Raw genomic sequence first — 14,037 nt, 5'->3', positions numbered from 1 at the left:
CGAAAGTATTTGATATTGTTATGCGCTCCCGTTTGTGACAGTGGTATCAGAGCATGGTCTCCTCTCTTTCTCTGTAAAGGAGGACGACTCTGGGAAGATACGGGAAGAAGCCATGACAAGCCAAGAGAGAAGTAAGCAGGCGGAACCCTAAGTCCTGCAAGGAAAAGCTCGCAGAGTTGGAAAAAAAAATTCTCTCTGCAAGAAGTCAACACAAGACTTGGGATTCTCTGAGAAGGCGACAAGAGCATGATGCTCAAGAACCTAGAGAACCCAAGGAGCGGAATGCTCGAGATCCTTCAGAATCCAGAAAATATCCATGAACGTTAATCCAGAACTATAGCCATGAAATCCCGCCATTTCGGGAAGGATATGAAGAAGGTCTCTAGACCTAGGAACACTTCCAGTCAAGTTTGATACTTTTGACGGAAGGGAAGATGCCCCAAAAGCTACCGCTTTGATTCGACAAGTTTGAAGTTGCCTTTGTAAACGGCAATTTTTGAAAAAAGCGTCGAAGATGAGGCATGTGACCAAACACCTCAAGGGATTGCAAGTACTTGGTGGTATACCAAAGCTCTGCAAGGAACTTACAACAAGACTTGGATTCAATTCAAGGCTGAATTTTCCGACAAATGTTTTTCCTCTACACTTTGAGGAAGGCATCCAAGAAGATTGGGATCGGTTTGCCCAATAGAAATACGAGCGAGTCCAAGCAAGTAGTGGTTCACTCTCGCCAAGGTAGCTCCACTCTTGACCCTCTCTGAGGAAGGAAAGATGAAGAAATTCAACGAAGGACTTTTGCCCGAATTTTGTAGACGCATCTGCAAGATACTTTGTAGCGGATGGTGGAGTCAGAAGTACAACCTGAAGTGTACACCTCAGTGTACATAGAATCTAATCCCCACAGTGGGACGGGAACCATTGAACACAAAAACAACGAATTTTTTGTTACCTCTCCTCGAAGAATACATTGCTATCCGGAGAAAGTTTGGAGTAAGGGAATTCAATCTAACTCCTGAATGCTTGAATAGAAGACCCTCAAACTCTAAGTGAGAGGACAGGTCTTTGATCAAAGTTAAATCTTTGAGAAACTCGTCAACAGTGTATTGCTTTTATGCACGAGATATGCACGTGCCTAACCAAGACAATCACTCTCGAGTGTTTATGAGAGTAAGGTTGAGTCAAAACATTGTTTTATACGATGAACTGCTTTGCTTAACCATCCGGAAGGTCCATGATTCATATGGTATCCGGTAGTTCTCCAACAAATTACTTGCTATTGTGGGTAGGAAATTATGAATGAACCATTCTGAGTTTTCAGCAAAGAAAAGCTTTCATTAAGCTTGAATACTCTTTAAGCCCACACCCCCTACCCGGTAAGGGAAGATATGGTAGTGCTTTCCGCACAAGTGAATGAACACTCTCATTACGAGGGAAGAAACAAGCAACGACTACGGCTTGTGCTCGAGGAATCCAAGGATTGAAATCCTAGATTATTTGATGAGCGGGTTTTGCTCTAAGATCGAGCCAAGGGATCGTCAAGTGAGCGTCTTCGCTCTAAGGATCTTACGAAGGGAAGGCAATTTCCAAGGTTCACCAAAACTTTTAACACAGCTTAAGTATTATGTACACTTTTGAGTACATGGATATTGAGTTTGTTATACTCTCTTGAGCTCCTTTTTGCGCGCAAGGATATTCCGACACGAGAATCTCTATTTGAGATGTGTTTGGTAGAAGGAATTTGAGTTTCTCTACGGAGAAGAGGTTTTCTGATGGTCGTTGATCATTGAGTACGCTATGTGCCTTTACCATTACAGTAACAACTTTTGGTTGCGGTATATGTTTCTCCATGAGCAGGTCAAGCAGCATTTACACGCTGTTGAAATAAATTCCCACTATTATGTTCGTAAGAATATAGTTCACCAACCGTTTCAAAATGGTAAGAATTACATATGGGAGAACATCCCTGAGAATCAAAGAGGGTTCGCTCTATTGTGAACGAGTTTGAACGTACGTTCAGAAAATGCTATGGCTAGAATCCTATCTGCATGAGATTTTGCAAGGCGTCATTGATGCTCGCAAGGTGAATCATTTTTTATGATATTGTAAGGAAGAGACTCTAATGGGCGTCTGGAAAACACTGCTGGTGGTAATAACTTGCAAGAGGAAAAGATTGGAAGGAAGCGCCGCCGTGCACAAGGAATCTTCCGATTGGAACCGTCCGCCTACGTTGAGCGACAGCCCGAAACATGAACCTTCTTTAATGTTATCGCAAACTCTGTTTGTGAAAGAAAGACATCGAGCTTAATGCTCTATGACTTGGGCATTCCCTATGTGGGAGGAGACAAGAGGTTTAATACCCTCTAGGCTAGCAGCGCAGAATTATGCGCAAGGACAGATACCTAGATTGATTTCTAGGAAGATTATTCTTCTCGAATTTGAGAAGACGGAATCAAGTTAACAGAGTCTCGGATAACGAAACTTTGGATCAGAACAATTGGCCTACCCAAAGCAAAGGCCCGGAATAAGAACTTACTTTGGTAAGGTCGCACACTTTGTCTGCCACAGGAAGATTCACATGAGCTTAATGCTCTCGACATGCCCTATGCAGGAGGACACAAGAGGTTTAATATCCTCAGGACTAATAGCGCAAGGTTATGCGCAAGGACATAGACCTAGATTGATTTCGAGGAAGAGTATTCTTCTCGAAATTGAGAAGGTGGAATCGAGTTAACAGATTCTCGGATGAGGAAACTTCCAATCTGTCGAAAAGAGGCGAATGACGAGTTCTTACATGGCTCGTAACTTTAATGAAAGGTGAAGGACATCCTCGAGGTACTAGAGGAAGCACATGAACCGGTAAGGTAAGTATTGAATTATTGAAAAATTTTTTAATTTAATTTTTAACTTCTCTTTTGAGAAAGGACCAGCTCAACTCACCATTGAGCAAGATTTTGAATTTTTCTGATTTCTCCTTGGCAATTCAGTTGGACCTCTACAGTTGAGGACAACTGTTTATAAGTGAGAGGGATGTTGCCAAATTGGCTTTATCTGACAGAAAAATAATTCTAAATGAATTATTGGATTTATAAGTGAGAGGGTTTTCTCGCTTGGAACACCAAGGAAAAATAATTCTAAATGAATTATTGGAATTTTAAGTGCGACGGTTTTTCTCACTAGAGACATCCGAGTACAGAATATTCCTAGTGCGTCATTCAGAGTAATGACGGGAGCACTGTGAAAGGGAATATCTGTAAGGCCACCAGGAACGGGTACTTCTGATGCGTCACTTCGGATGGGTGACAGGGAGCACCGGGAAGAAGTATCCGACCATCCGGGAACGGACATCTCTGATGCGTCATAGGATGGGTGACATAGACCATCGTGAAGGAGATTGTGCCGTAAGTTCGGTAGGAAAGGACTAGGTGATGGGTATTCCTGATGCCTCACAAGGTGGGTGACGGGTACATCTAAAAGGGAATATCCATAGTCGGGAGGAAATTCCGAACTGTGTTGGAATTGTGCACAAGGAAAAGCAAGCACTTGAATGAAGATGGGTTCAAAGGAAAGTTTGAGGAAAAGCAGATGCTTTCTGAGAAAGGGGGATTGCTTTTCGGGAAAGCAGATGCTTTCCCGCAAGGAAGTTTATGCCTGCATTGCAACTGTGCATGTGATTGCATCGAGGGACGCCTGGGAAGTGCTGGGAAAGCATTGTTTTTAACTTATAAGGTTTTATTGAGTTTTTGGGCAGGTTCAGACTATTTTTAAAATAACGCCGACTGGCCACTTAATAAGTGGACAGCCATCTGATAAATAAGACAACAGATCAGCCAGCGTTTTCTTTTTTGGCAGAATAGCGAAAAAAAAATATTAAAATATATTTTTTTTTTTAAAAATTTTAATTTAAAAAAAAAACGGCCGCGACCTCTATGCGAGCAGCTATTCGTGCCCGTGGCTAGGAGCTATAAAAGCATAACATGCCTTCACTCGGTGGGAAAGACCAATCTTTGCAAGGAGGAGATGCTGCTGCAGATTTCACCTGTAAAGAAGACGTTGCCGGTGCTGCCCATGGCTGCCCCAAGTGTACCAGATGTCGCCAAGACCGAGTGCGCAAGTTCCCTCGCGAAGAAGTGCCTACGGAGCGTGTTTCCATCGCGAGAAGTTGCTGTTTTTCTCTGTTTTCAGCCCATAAACGTCGTAGACGGGGCTGATTTACGAGAAGGAACCCGAGAACACACCTCTTCTGTGTGAAAGATTGGAAGAGAGGATTTTCTATGTAGAGATCTCTTCCGGGGAATTGTTTTTCGAGAACCGAGTTGCGTTTCGAGCATCAAGACTTTGAAGGTAACGATTTTCATGTTATGATCTCTGAGTATTTGATTGCAGGTGTACTTCCTCTTCGTGAGGGAGTAGGAGCAGAGGAAGGCATGAGCCTCTGCACGAGAAAAGCACTCTGAGGAACTAGAGCCAGATCAGCCCAAGGGTTTCGTACCCAAGTTTGGGAAGCAGATCCACGGATCGAAGAGAGGTAGACTCTCGAGATGTAATACAGATGTTGAAATTCCCAAGGGAAGGACTTCGTCTCCAGGAAAGCGGAGTTAATCTGCAGGAAGAGGACTATGGAAACAGAGTTAGAAAAGAGTTGCAGGGATGTCATGCCCTGAGTCTGGAAGGTGAGATCCAGAGGCGAGAACCTTGGATCTCAAGGATTTGGAATAAGGAACGGAAGTTCCTTGGAATAGGGTTTTGCCCTAGGAATCGGAAGCTAAGGCTTCTAGGAACCATCAAGTCTTATTCTAGAACGAACGTGGTAATACGTTCGGTTCAATTGCTTGTATAGATTTCTCCTCAGTCATAAAGATACTATTAGGGGGGGGACCAACCCATCTTCTGGTCCCCAGTACTGTGTCGATCTTCTCACTCTCTATCTCTCTCTCTATCTATTTCTCTGTATATCCTTTGGCTTCAGTAATAAGTGATAAAATCTATTTATCCGAAAGTATTTGATATTGTTATGCGCTCCCGTTTGTGACAGTGGTATCAGAGCATGGTCTCCTCTCTTTCTCTGTAAAGGAGGACGACTCTGGGAAGATACGGGAAGAAGCCATGACAAGCCAAGAGAGAAGTAAGCAGGCGGAACCCTAAGTCCTGCAAGGAAAAGCTCGCAGAGTTGGAAAAAAAAATTCTCTCTGCAAGAAGTCAACACAAGACTTGGGATTCTCTGAGAAGGCGACAAGAGCATGATGCTCAAGAACCTAGAGAACCCAAGGAGCGGAATGCTCGAGATCCTTCAGAATCCAGAAAATATCCATGAACGTTAATCCAGAACTATAGCCATGAAATCCCGCCATTTCGGGAAGGATATGAAGAAGGTCTCTAGACCTAGGAACACTTCCAGTCGCGAGAACCTTGGTTCTCAAGGATTTGGAATAAGGAACGGAAGTTCCTTGGAATAGGGTCTTGCCCTAGGAATCGGAAGCTAAGGCTTCCAAGAACCATCAAGTCTTATTCTAGAACAAACGTGGTAATACGTTCGGTTCAAGTGCTTGTATAGACTTCTCCTCAGTAGTAAAGATACTATTACGGGGGGGGGGGGGGGGGGGGGACCAGCCCATCTTCTGGTCCCCAGTACTGTGTCGATCTTCTCACTCTCTATCTATTTCTCTCTATATCCTTTGGCTTCAGTAGTAAGTGATAAAATCTATTTATCTGAATGAATTTCATATCGTTATGGGCTCCCGTTTGTGACAACATGCTTCCCACACAGACATGGAGCCAGCATAGTGGACTATGTCTTGGCACAACCAAGCCTCATCTCTAGTATTTAGGACATCACGGTTGGACCCAGACCTGTTGATGTGGCAGTGGATCATGCTCTTATATCACTGACCATTTCTTTCCAGTTTAGTGTAGCACACAGGCTACGGGCAGCACCCCCTACTCGCTACACCTTCACGCGGGAGACGGACTCTGTATACATAGATGGGATCTACAGACGCCTGTGCACAGAGGAACCAGGGGGACCTCTGGAGGAGCTTACGACTATACTGACACAGACACTACATGATGCAGCAACAGAGGCATACCCACATACCCGGCCTGAGCAGAGACGCCGTTCAGGGAGCATGCCCCAGAACAGTTGGTATGATGAGGAATGCCGGGACACTAGAACTAGACTTCAGAGGGAGGTGCTGTTGGGGAACATCACTCGTAGGCAGTCACGGATTGACTTCCGACGCCTAGTGCGGCGGAAGAAGAGGGCATTCCTAGCTCGCCTAGAGCAGGATCTATAGCAGTTATTCTTGAGTCAGACTCACGTGAGGTGTGGAGGCTCTTTCATGAACACTTCCCCCCCCCCCTGCCATCACTTCTACAGAAGCTTGGGGCTAGTATGCATCATCTTTGTACACAGTTCCTGAGCAGCCCCCCCTTCCCGACCCCCCCGATCCATGCCCGCACACATGTGTTTTTTTCACCGCTGAGGTGGTGAGGAAGGCCATTGACAGGATGAAGACTGGGAGAGCATATGATCATGATGGCTTAGTGGCTGAGCATTTCATTCATGCCAGAGATTTACTAGCAGAGCTTCTAGCAGTTATGTTTAACTGTGCGATGTGTGAGGGCTTGCCTGATACCTAGAGCCTATCTACTATTGTACGTATCTTCAAGTCGGGAGACCCTATGGAGCCTGGGAACTATCGCACCATCATATTGGACACACACTAGCACGGTTGTACGCATCTATTCTTGAGCAACAGCTGAGTAGATGGACAGAGAGGGAGGGGATGCGCGCAACCGGGCAGGCAGGTTTCAGGAGGGGTTTTTCTACTCTTGACCATATCTTGACACTCAGAGCCATCATTGAGAAGGGTAGATTGCGTGGGAGACGGATCTATTGCAGCTTTGTGGATTTCCGTAAAGCATTTGACACAGTGCCCAGAGCGAGATTGATGCGCAGATTACGGCAGATGGGAGTACTCAGTACCCACAGAGCTCATTTGGGGGGTCATGGCTTTATACAGGTCAGTAGTGGGACATGTACGCACTCCAGAGGGTCTATCCACACCGGTTTACTCCACTGTTGGGGTGAAGCAGGGCTGCCCGCTCTCTCCTACTCTATTTGGTATGTATGTAGATGAGGTTTCTGACTACATTGAGAGAGATGGTGATAGAGGTGCACAGCTGGCAGGGACATGGATTCCACTATTGTTATATGCTGATGATATTGTTTTGATCTCTGACTCTCCGGAGGGGATGCAACGTCACCTGGATGCTTTGCATAGGTTTGCCCAAGAAAGTGGTTTGTCCGTCAACCTTGGCAAAACCAAGGTCATGGTACTTAATACCACCCCATAGTGGATCAGGAGGTCAGCGCCCGCTTTCACATACAGACAGGAGAAGGTGGAGTATACAGATGCTTACACTTACCTTGGAGTGGTTTTCAGTGGGCCAGCATTTTCACTGAGGAGGGCAGGAGAGACTCGATTGACCAGAGCCCATGCAGCATTGGGTAAATTGGAAAGGATGTGTTCACAGGTCTAGTTTCCGGAGCCTCGGACGAAGCTCTGGCTCTTTGACACTTTGGTGGCTTCTGTATTGCTCTATGGAGCTGAGATTTGGGGACCTTCACTGGACCATCACTGGAGGACACGCAAAAGTGATGGATGGGGGGACATGGAGAAGCCTCTGGTCTCTATGATCTCGCGGCTCATTAGGGCCAAGACTTCAGTACCACGTGCTATCATACGAGCAGAGCTAGTTGCCTCCCCAGTGGTGGTTGAGGGGCTCACAAGATCGGTCTCCTTCATACACCGCATGTGGGAACTCCCCAGAGACAGATATGCACGCCTTGCACTTGAGTCCTCTCGACGGTTAGCCGTGCAGGGAGATACAACATGCTGGTATGGGGAGATGACGTCATGGTTTCACGCGCATGGGTTCAGCATATACAGATTGCCTCCTTTCCAGTACTCACTGGATGCGCCCTCTCTGACTCTTACACAGTCCGAGATCACCAGGCTCATTCGCCAGGACTTGACCCAGCTAGACACCAAGAGGACATGGATACAGCCAGTACAGGAGCTAGGCACGAAGTTGGCTTTCTACAGAGAGCATCTCCTCCAGCTTACGGAGGATGGTTTTGTGACGAGGCCCAGATACATGGACACTCATCTGTCTCATGGGGTGCAATGTGCTATTGGCCAGATACGCACATCTTCACACCAGCTGCGGATCGAGACTGGGAGATACAGCGGAGTACCAACAGAGGCTAGGACATGCCCCCTGTGTGACATCGAGCCTGAGACAGAGTTGCAATACACATGCCACTGCCCCGTTTACTACGAGATACGATGCCACTTCCATTGCTTGTTCAAAGAGGGCTTTGGACCATTCTCTAGAGTCATGCGGTACGAGGATCAGAGATGCCTGGGTTTGTTTTTGCTCGAACTGCGGACACACAGAGAGCCTGATGAGAGGAAAGATTAGCCAGTCTCAGAGACATATCACAGACTTCTTTAGAGCTGCCATTGGACACCCGGAGGAGTTACTACCACAGCAGAGCTCGTCGCTTTACACCATAGGCATACTGATAGAACGAGCGACTGAGCTGGGGAGATCCAGACGCCCACGATTGCGGAGGACTACACAACATCGACAAAGGCTGCATCAGAGGATCCAGGTCACTTTGGCTCGAGATGCACAACGCCCGGTCAAACTACTGACCATGGAGGAGATTGATGAGATCCACCAGCGAGACCGATGCTGGATCTCCTATGATCTACCTATCCCAGCTAGCTGTTTTAGCTGCTTAGTCCACACCCAGCAGTCTAGGATTCCATAATATTTTATTTTGTCATTTTGTCATCTTGTTACTCTGACTTTGTATCAAATCCACCACATTGTAACTTTCTGGTCTCATAGGTCACTTTGGCCTTTTGAAGACGTTAATATAACATTTCATTTCATTTCTCCCTCCCTCTCTCTCTCTCTCTCTCTCTCTCTCTCTCTCTCTCTCTCTCTCTCTCTCTCTCTCTCTCTCTGTGGGACCTGCTGCACCAGCGCGCGGACCTGCTGCACCAGCGCCCTCCTCCTGCTGCACCAGCGCGCGTACCTGCTGCTGTGCTGCCCCAGGCACATTACTACTGTGCTGCGCGCTGCTGTGTCACCCCAGTGCTCAGCGCGCCCACCCCACCTGCACAGCACCCCCGGTATCCGCCTGTTGCTGTCGCTGTTATACCTGCTGCTGCTGCTGAACTGCCTTGCTGCACACGTACTCCCTCTCTTCCCCTCGCGCAGCCCCCCTCCAGCTTCCCCCTCACGCAGCCCCTACTCGCTCCCATCACGCAGACATCTCTCTCTCTCTCTCTCTCTCTCTCTCTCTCTCTCTCTCTCTCTCTCACACACACACACACACACACACACACACACGGATACATACCCACACACATAATACACGCATATACGCATACACACACGTACTCCCTCTCTTCCCCTTCTCCCCTCTTCTTCACAATATGAAGAGAGGGTAGCTTCGAAGACAACCATGTCTTCCCCCACCATCAAGACGCCGACATCGACAATGAAGACAACCTTCATGCTCACGAACAAGAGGCTTGCACAATTGGAGAAGGACATGAAAGAATGGTGGATGGAGAGAGAGATATGGAGGGAGGAGAAAGCCACCTTCATCAAGCTATGGAACGAAGAGAAGGAGGACATGAGAGCGGAAATCCAAAACCTCAAAGAGGAGAAGGAGAGAAGGGAACGGGAGAACGAGAAGGAGAGGGAGAGATGGAGGAAAGAGCAAGAAGAGATGAAGGCACAAATCAATCTCCTTCATGCTTCCATCACATCCCTCACCCCCGAGGAAGGAGAGATTAAAGAGGAGGCTAAGGAAGCCCTCAAGGAGGAGATCACCAAAGCCCTCACCGCAAGCATCGAGGACAAATTAGAGGCCACCAAAGAAGGATGGGTCGAAGTGGTCAAAAAGAATATCAAGAAGGTAGCAAGAGAGGAAGCCCAAAAAGATGAGGTACTCATAGTACACACAACCATCGAGGAGGAGAAGATGCGACAAGCTCGCCGTCTCAATGTGCGAGTGACCGGCATCAAAGAAGAAGAAGGGTCTACACCCGAGAGCGATGGGAAAGCTTTATGCAAGAAAGTGGGATACAAGGAAGAAGAGATCCCTTTCTCCAAAGTTTGGAGAGCCGGCAAAGATCCAAAGAAGAGAGCTCTCATCCTCCAATTCGCCTCCGAGGAGTCTCGAACTTCTTTCCTCCGAAAGAGGGTCATCTTGAGAGGACTAGAAGGCCCCCCGATTTATCTTGATGATGACCTCACAAAGATGCAACAAGATCACCGTCGCGCGTGCATGCCTAGAGTCCACCAAGCCCGCAAAGAAGGGAAGAAGGCAGTATATCGAGATGGCAGGGTCATCATTGATGGCAAGACCATCGCATAGGGACTCGCGGCCTGTGGGACACACGAGGAGATTCATGTCACGGTTTGGAATTGCAATGGAGACCTATGGACACACCCAGAGAGACTTGAGGAGGTGATGAGAGGTCGGGACATCATTCTACTTACAGAGACACACGAGAGCCCAGAGAGAGGGCTACCACGGATACATGGATTCCAGTGGGAGTCTCTACATCGGGGATGTATGCGCCAGCACACCACTCGCGGTTCAGGAGGAGTGGCCATACTCTTTAGACAGGGGCTTCACAACAGACTACAGATTGTTGCCCGGGACCCACAAGCCCGCTACATGTGGATTCGCCTCGAGCTCTCACGAGACAGGATCGTCTACATTGCCCTTTGCTACTTTGCTCCCACAGGCTCCAGATTCGCCCCTACTGAGCAGGAGTCACCGTACGCATGCCTCACGGAGGAGATAATGGAGTACTCCACACTGGGTGAAGTCTTCCTTATGGGAGACTTCAATGCTCGTACGCGCAATGAGCAGTGTGAGGCATATGACCACGAGGACCCAGAGGCACTACACACTCTAGATGAGGAGGCTACTATGAGAGATACAGCAGACAGAGCTCCAGTCACAGCCTACGGACGACATCTACTTCGACTTGGCTCCCAGCACCGTCTCGTTATTTATAACGGGATGGCCCAGTGGCCCACCTCAGGGGGCCTGACTTGTATGCCACATGGAGTTACAGAGGGAGGGGGGAGTACAGTCGACTATATTCTAGGACCCACGGAGGCTACACACCTTATCACATCCTTCACCATTCCACCCATACCCATCGGAGCCGACCACACATACCTCTCTTTCTCCATCACCGGAGATACCATCCCACACAGCTCCACAGCACACACTCCACACACCGCCATCCATTTCACAAATGAGCTAGCCCCTCTTTACTCGGTCGAGGTCGAGCATGGCCTATGCCTCCTCCACCCATCCACACCACTCTCAGTTCTCACATCACATATCTCTTCCGTTCTCCACACTTCAGCTATTAGCTCTTTTCCACACACCATTCACACAGGACGCACTCCCCCTCCCAGGACTATGCCTCAGAACCGCTGGTATGATGATGAGTGCAGAGAGCTATACCGACGACTCCGTGCACGGCGAGCCTTAGGAGAGATCACAGAGAGAGAGGCCAGACGGCATATGAAGACGCTGACACGCCAAAAGCGGCAAGCATTCGAAGAGGCACAGGAGCTTGAGCTATACCGCCTATTCATGAGCATGGATAGCGCGACGGCACGGCGCACCCTGCGCGAGCCACGTCCGACTACAGCTATTGAGGATCCACAGATATGGCATGATTATGCAGAGCGACTTTATGAGGTGCCAGGGCAGCCTCCTATCCCACAGCCACACGGGCCACGCCCCACGTGCTCTTCCTTCTTTACAGCAGAGATGGTAGAGAGGGCCATACACCGCATGCAGCACAGACGATCAGCTGACCATACTGGATTACAGAGTGAGCACATCATTTATGCGGCCTCCACTATAGCCCCGTTGATTGCACATGTCTTCAACCGGGCTATAGGGGAGGGCTTCCCAGAGGAGTGGACACAGAACACCATAGTGCCTATCCACAAATCTGGCGACACCCTGGACCCAGGGAACTACAGGACTATCATGATTGGCCACACGATGGCCAAGCTATATGGAGCAGTACTTGAGGCACAGCTCAGCCGCTACGCAGAGACCGAGGGTTTACGAGCTCCAGGCCAGGCAGGTTTCAGACGAGCTTTCTCCACCACTGATCACATCTTCGTTCTGCGCTGCCTCATTGATGGGGCAAAGGCGCGGAAGAAGAGGCTTTACTGCTGCTTTGTGGATTTCCGCAAGGCCTTTGACACAGTCCCACGCGAGAGACTCTTCCAACGCCTTCACAGCATTGGGGTACCAACAGAGATGATTTGGGCCATATATACTCTCTACGAGAGGGTGACGGGTCGGGTTCGTTGCCCAGGCGGTTTTTCAGAGACCATTGCTAGCACCATTGGTGTTAAGCAAGGATGCCCACTCTCCCCGACACTCTTTGGGCTCTACATCGATGAGATCTCCGACTACATACTGCGAGCAGGGGGAGAGGGGAGCGACTTGGCAGGTACTCCGGTCCACATCATGTTATATGCTGATGATATTGTGTTGATTTCAGAGTCACCCGAGGGCTTGCAACGCCATCTTGAGGCCTTGGACGAATTCAGCACACACAGGGGGTTGACTGTGAACCTTGGCAAAACCAAGGTCATGATCTTTCACACATCCAGTGCAGTGAGGAGCGCTGCCACCTTCACAGCAGCAGGAGGACAGGTTGATGTAGTCACCTCCTATGTCTACCTTGGCATCACATTCACCAGCCTACCAGGACCCTTCACTATGAGGCAGGCTGCTGCTGACAGGCTCACCCGAGGATATGCAGCTCTGACCATGCTAGAGCGGAGGTGCCACCAGGCACACTTTCAGGAGCCCCGCACGAAGGGGTGGCTTTTCGACACCTTAGTCACCCCGGCCCTGATGTACTCGGCGGCAGTATGGGCACCAGGATTGACAGCTGACCAATGGACACAGCTTGAGAGGCCACAGGTATGTATGATCTCACGCTTGCTCCGCAGCAAGAAGACAGTGCCACATGACATTATTAGAGCCGAGCTCGCCACACCACCTATGGTTGTAGAGGCACTATTCCAGACAGTCTGCTTCCTCCAGAGGATGAGAGAGCTACCTCCTGACAGACTTACTCGTAGAGCATTTGAGGCAGCTATACAGCTATCAGAGAGTGGGCATGAGAGAGCATGGTACTCACAGGTCAGAGCATGGTTTGAGGGAGACGGTCTTGACATGGCGAGCCTACCACCATTCCAGTACGACCCCCACTCACCATATATTCACCTCTCTCGCAGTGAGAGGAACTTGGTATTGAGACAGGATCTGTCGCAGCTATACACTAGGAGAGTCTGGGAGTCACCTGGCTTGGGGACGAGGATGTCAAATTACAGAGACCAGTTTCTCACCATATTGTCTGGGGGGTTCATACAGAGACCACGCTATATGGACACATATATGCCACATAGCTCACAGGTGGCGATTGGTCAGCTGAGAGTGGCTTCACACAGGTTAGAGATTGAGATCGGGAGACACACTGGTGTTCCCAGGAAGGAGCGAGTCTGCAGAGCCTGCACAGAGGAGGTAGAGAGTGAGGAGCACTTTGTATGTAGATGCAGAGCATACACTGAGATCAGAGGCAGGTATGAGGCCTTATTCAGAGGACAGCCCACTCTCCGAGAGATCATGGACTCTCGAGATCAGAGACAGCTCGGATGTTTCTTACTAGAGATACAGAGCCATCGAGACACACTACTACAGCCACACACAGCTACACAGACAGAGGGGAGACAGTCGCAGCTCACAGACTTCTTTCAGAGGATTGCCGCCCCTCCCTCACCAGACACTCAGAGGGGAGTGACACTCCCACAGGCGGAGGTGAACCGAGCTAGACGACGACCACGAGTCACAGGCTACAGGGGCGCGAGCTCCCACCACCGACAGATCGAGGA

At 49.0% G+C, this 14,037-nt stretch overlaps 3 protein-coding genes across 7 annotated transcripts in view; 2 read left to right on the top strand and 1 right to left on the bottom strand.

Moving 5' to 3' along the window:
* Positions 1-14,037, bottom strand: part of LOC147464281 (uncharacterized) — a 73,678-nt gene that overhangs the window by 42,648 nt on the left and 16,993 nt on the right. The window lies entirely within an intron of this gene.
* Positions 9,416-10,491, top strand: LOC147464285 (uncharacterized). Its single transcript, XM_086508748.1, has one exon. It carries the CDS (start codon positions 9,542-9,544, stop codon positions 10,460-10,462), a length of 921 nt encoding a protein of 306 aa, XP_086364874.1. The 5' UTR covers positions 9,416-9,541; the 3' UTR covers positions 10,463-10,491.
* LOC147464284 (uncharacterized) lies at positions 10,664-13,305 on the top strand. The gene is made up of 2 exons (XM_086524681.1): positions 10,664-11,585; positions 13,289-13,305. The coding sequence occupies exons 1-2, from the start codon at positions 10,664-10,666 to the stop codon at positions 13,303-13,305; spliced, it is 939 nt and encodes a 312-aa protein (XP_086380807.1).

This window comes from Adiantum capillus-veneris, chromosome 1 (assembly GCF_014529385.1).
Source record: "Adiantum capillus-veneris isolate H3 chromosome 1, ASM1452938v2, whole genome shotgun sequence".
Classification (NCBI taxonomy): domain Eukaryota; kingdom Viridiplantae; phylum Streptophyta; class Polypodiopsida; order Polypodiales; family Pteridaceae; genus Adiantum; species Adiantum capillus-veneris.
The sequence above is the reverse complement of the archived record's forward strand: the minus strand, read 5'-3'. Positions and strand labels throughout refer to the sequence as shown.

What these genes read in the sequence shown, in the direction of transcription:
- LOC147464284 (XM_086524681.1), top strand. Translation starts at nt 10,664, where the DNA reads ATGCGCCAGCACACCACTCGCGGTTCAGGAGGAGTGGCCATACTCTTT.
- LOC147464285 (XM_086508748.1), top strand. Translation starts at nt 9,542, where the DNA reads ATGTCTTCCCCCACCATCAAGACGCCGACATCGACAATGAAGACAACC.